Source organism: Octopus bimaculoides, chromosome 23 (assembly GCF_001194135.2).
Source record: "Octopus bimaculoides isolate UCB-OBI-ISO-001 chromosome 23, ASM119413v2, whole genome shotgun sequence".
In the NCBI taxonomy this organism is placed as follows: domain Eukaryota; kingdom Metazoa; phylum Mollusca; class Cephalopoda; order Octopoda; family Octopodidae; genus Octopus; species Octopus bimaculoides.
Genome location: NC_069003.1, coordinates 4728373 through 4731640, shown reverse-complemented (window position 1 = coordinate 4731640; position 3268 = coordinate 4728373). Strand labels below are relative to the sequence as shown.

General features: G+C 35.3%; 1 protein-coding gene across 1 annotated transcript in view; it reads left to right on the top strand.

The window, feature by feature from the left end:
* The first annotated feature begins 197 nt into the window (after positions 1-197).
* The window catches only part of LOC106879642 (transforming growth factor-beta-induced protein ig-h3), a 5542-nt gene continuing 2471 nt past the window's right edge, over positions 198-3268 (top strand). Inside the window, exons 1-3 of the mRNA XM_014929304.2 lie at positions 198-391; positions 1259-1357; positions 1730-1879. Coding sequence (XP_014784790.1) covers positions 221-391; positions 1259-1357; positions 1730-1879 — 420 coding nt within the window. The 5' untranslated portion in view covers positions 198-220. The remainder of the gene's footprint in view (positions 392-1258; positions 1358-1729; positions 1880-3268) is intronic.

Sequence of the window (3268 nt, the reverse complement as noted above, 5' to 3'; positions counted from 1 at the left end):
AGAGAGAGAGAGAGAGAGAGAGAGAGAGAGAGAGAGAGAGAGAGAGATAGAGAGAGAGAGAGAGATGCCTTCGATGTTTTATATGTTCATTCTCTTCCATCTGATAAGATTTTGGCGGTGTGTGGTTGATTTGCGGAAGAGAGACGTCACTAATATTTTGTTCCTTTCTTAGAAATATTGGCCCCCCTCTTTCAACAACCATTCATTCCATTCTCAGGTAATGGCTGCCCTGTATAAAAATACCGACGTGAAAAATAACCAAGCTTTGATGGAAATTTTGAAGTACCACTTTGCGAAAGGTGTCCACAGCTGGTCAAGAATGTACAACAACATGGAGTTAGACACACTGAACAATGATGGCAAAAAACTTCGCATCAATGAATACGCAAGGGTGAGTTAATTCGCAAATTATTATTATTATTATTATTGTTGTTGTTGTTGTTGTTGTTGTTGTTGTTGTTGTTGTTGTTAAGGCGGTGAGCTGGCAGAATCGTTAGCACACCGGGCGAAATGCTTAGCGGCATTTCGTCTGTCTTTACGTTCTGAGTTCAAATTCCGCCGAGATCGACTTTGCCTTTCATCCTTTCGGGGTCGATAAATTAAGTACCAGTTACGTACTTGGGTTGATGTAATCGACTAGTCACCTCTCCCAAATTTCAAACTCTGTGCCTATAGTAGAATGGATTATTATTATTATTGTTATTATTATTATTATTATTATTATTATTATTATTATTATTATTATTATTATTATTGAGGCGGCGAGTAGGCAGAATCGTTAGCATGCTGGGAAAAATGCTTAGCGGCATTTTGTCCGTCTTTACGTTCTGAGTTCAAATGACGCCAAGGTCGACTTTACCTTTCATCCTTTCGGGTTTGATAAATTAGATTCCTGTTGAGATCGGGCGATCTACCTGCGCTGTTGAGTGTATTTTACATTAAGCTATTGCTTTATAAGATTTATTTAAAGTTGTCTCTCTTGAGTATTTCTCATTGATAAAAGTCAACTAGCTTGCAATATCGATGCCTGGGAATCCCGACAGAGGGCAATACTGAACAAATAGGGATTTTTCACACCTTTTTACCGTAAGAGAAATATTCTCCCTAACGTAGCTGCAGTGGATTTGCCTTTACGCAACTGAAATATGTCAAAAATATTTTAACTAACGTAAATTTTGCTTAGCTTATACCTAAACACTGCTTGGCGCTAATATTTCGTTATATATATATATATTGGTCGTTTGTATTTCTACACCAGTTTTCCTTCAATACCAAATGGACTCACACTGTGCAGTGCGTTAGAACCTTGACCGGTCCAATCCGAACATGCAATGGAATTGTTTATTTAATTGAAAAGGTAAATGCTGTTCAGACCAAGTTTTGTTTCATTTCTCTCTTCATTGCTTTCTTACTTTGCTTCATTCATAACTATCTATCTACTTCTCTGTTGCTCTCTCTGTCTCTCTCTCTCTCTGACTATAGCTCCCTTTATCTATCTATCTATCTATCTATCTACCTATCTATCTATCTATCTATCTATCTATCTATCTATCTATCTGTTTGTCTCTTTTTCTCTCTCCATTTTCCTTTCTGTTCCTCTGTCTGTCTGTCTGTCTGTCTGTCTCTCTCTCTCTCTCTCTCTCTCTCTCTCTCCTTCTCTCTCGGTCCGTCTAGCTGTTGTAGTGTCACATGGCTTCATGTCAAAAATAATTACTCTTTTCATTTTCAGATGTTGACTCCACCTGAAAGTGATGTGATGACTATCCTGAGAAAAGACTCACGTCTGACAACATTTGTCAACGCTCTCAACAAAACCGGTCTGATTAATCAAATCCAGAACAAAACAGAAGCTTTCACTATCTTTGCCCCGACCAATGATGTAAGTAAACAAGGATTCTAATGTTCGTAAACGTACAAAAGAAGAGCGAGATAGGGAATGGGTAATCAGGTGGTTTGCATAGCTTAATTCAAGTTTTAACACATGAATCAATTCAAACTCTAAACGACATAGCATGAAAGAAGTCTACAATATTTTGCTATTGACGTAAGAAAACCAAAAACGAATTATCTCCGAAACTCTGAGTATCTTTATAGATTTTCTGTAGAAACTTGGCCCAGCGCCGAAAGTTACGATATTTCGTTTATCAATACATCTATGTAAAGAATACAATCAAAGATAATAAGCAGGTAATGAGTGTATATACATATTTCAGGAATTACTGCTCCTTCTTCAGGATCCAACCCATTAATCATTTACGAAGATATTGCTTAAATGGCCACTAAATACAGCGGTTTAACACAATTGGATATATCAATTTTACTCATTAAGCACATCCCTAGAAACTGATGCATATTGTAGGGACACCGTTTTTCTTTATGCAACCATGATATACTACCAATTATATTAAAGGCTTAGAGGATAACTATTTCGTGATCCAATCTTACCTGATCTGATAACTCTTCCTTACTATTTGATGTAGTATCGAAGAATTGTAAAATGAACGGTTGTACAAAAAGCTTACAACGGATTTGAACACTTGCTCATATACACTGATATTTAGAGAAATGATTGCGTATTTAAAAGGCAACTGTATTGTAAATGGGATACACCGATAAAAAACTATATATTGGAATAACTAGCGGAACGAGCAAAGCTAAGTATAAACAGTAACAACCTTTTTCTACAACGTACATACGAGTGATGCCACATCTCTGTCGAATTATATATGGAATCCAAATAAGTAAAATCTAAACATAAATAAACTTAAATGGACAATAATAGATAGTGCCACACCTATGGAAAATAGAACTAAGAACTGTTTAGTCTGCATTGCAGAGAACTGAGGTCTCGGTTACATGCAGACATCAACATCAATTTATACTGATAAGAATTCGGTGCAGAATTGTGAAAGCAGCGCGTAATTACAGTAAAGGCGGTGTGGTAGGATGGCAGCAGTAAGCAACAAGTGTTATGCTTATTCAACGAAAGATTAGAAATCGCCCGTTTCACGAGGCCCAGACAGTCATTGGTCAACTTGAATTGGTGAATGAAAACAAGATGAGCAACGACGAGATTAACGAAAATGATAAATAGAAAGTAATAATAATAATAATCATAATAATAATAAAAATAATAATAATAATAATAATAATAATAATAATAATAATAATAATAATAATAATAATAATAATAAATGTAATTATTTCAATATTTAACTGAAATATTCATATGAAAATTTATACAGCCTAAAATTGCAGTAAAAATGAA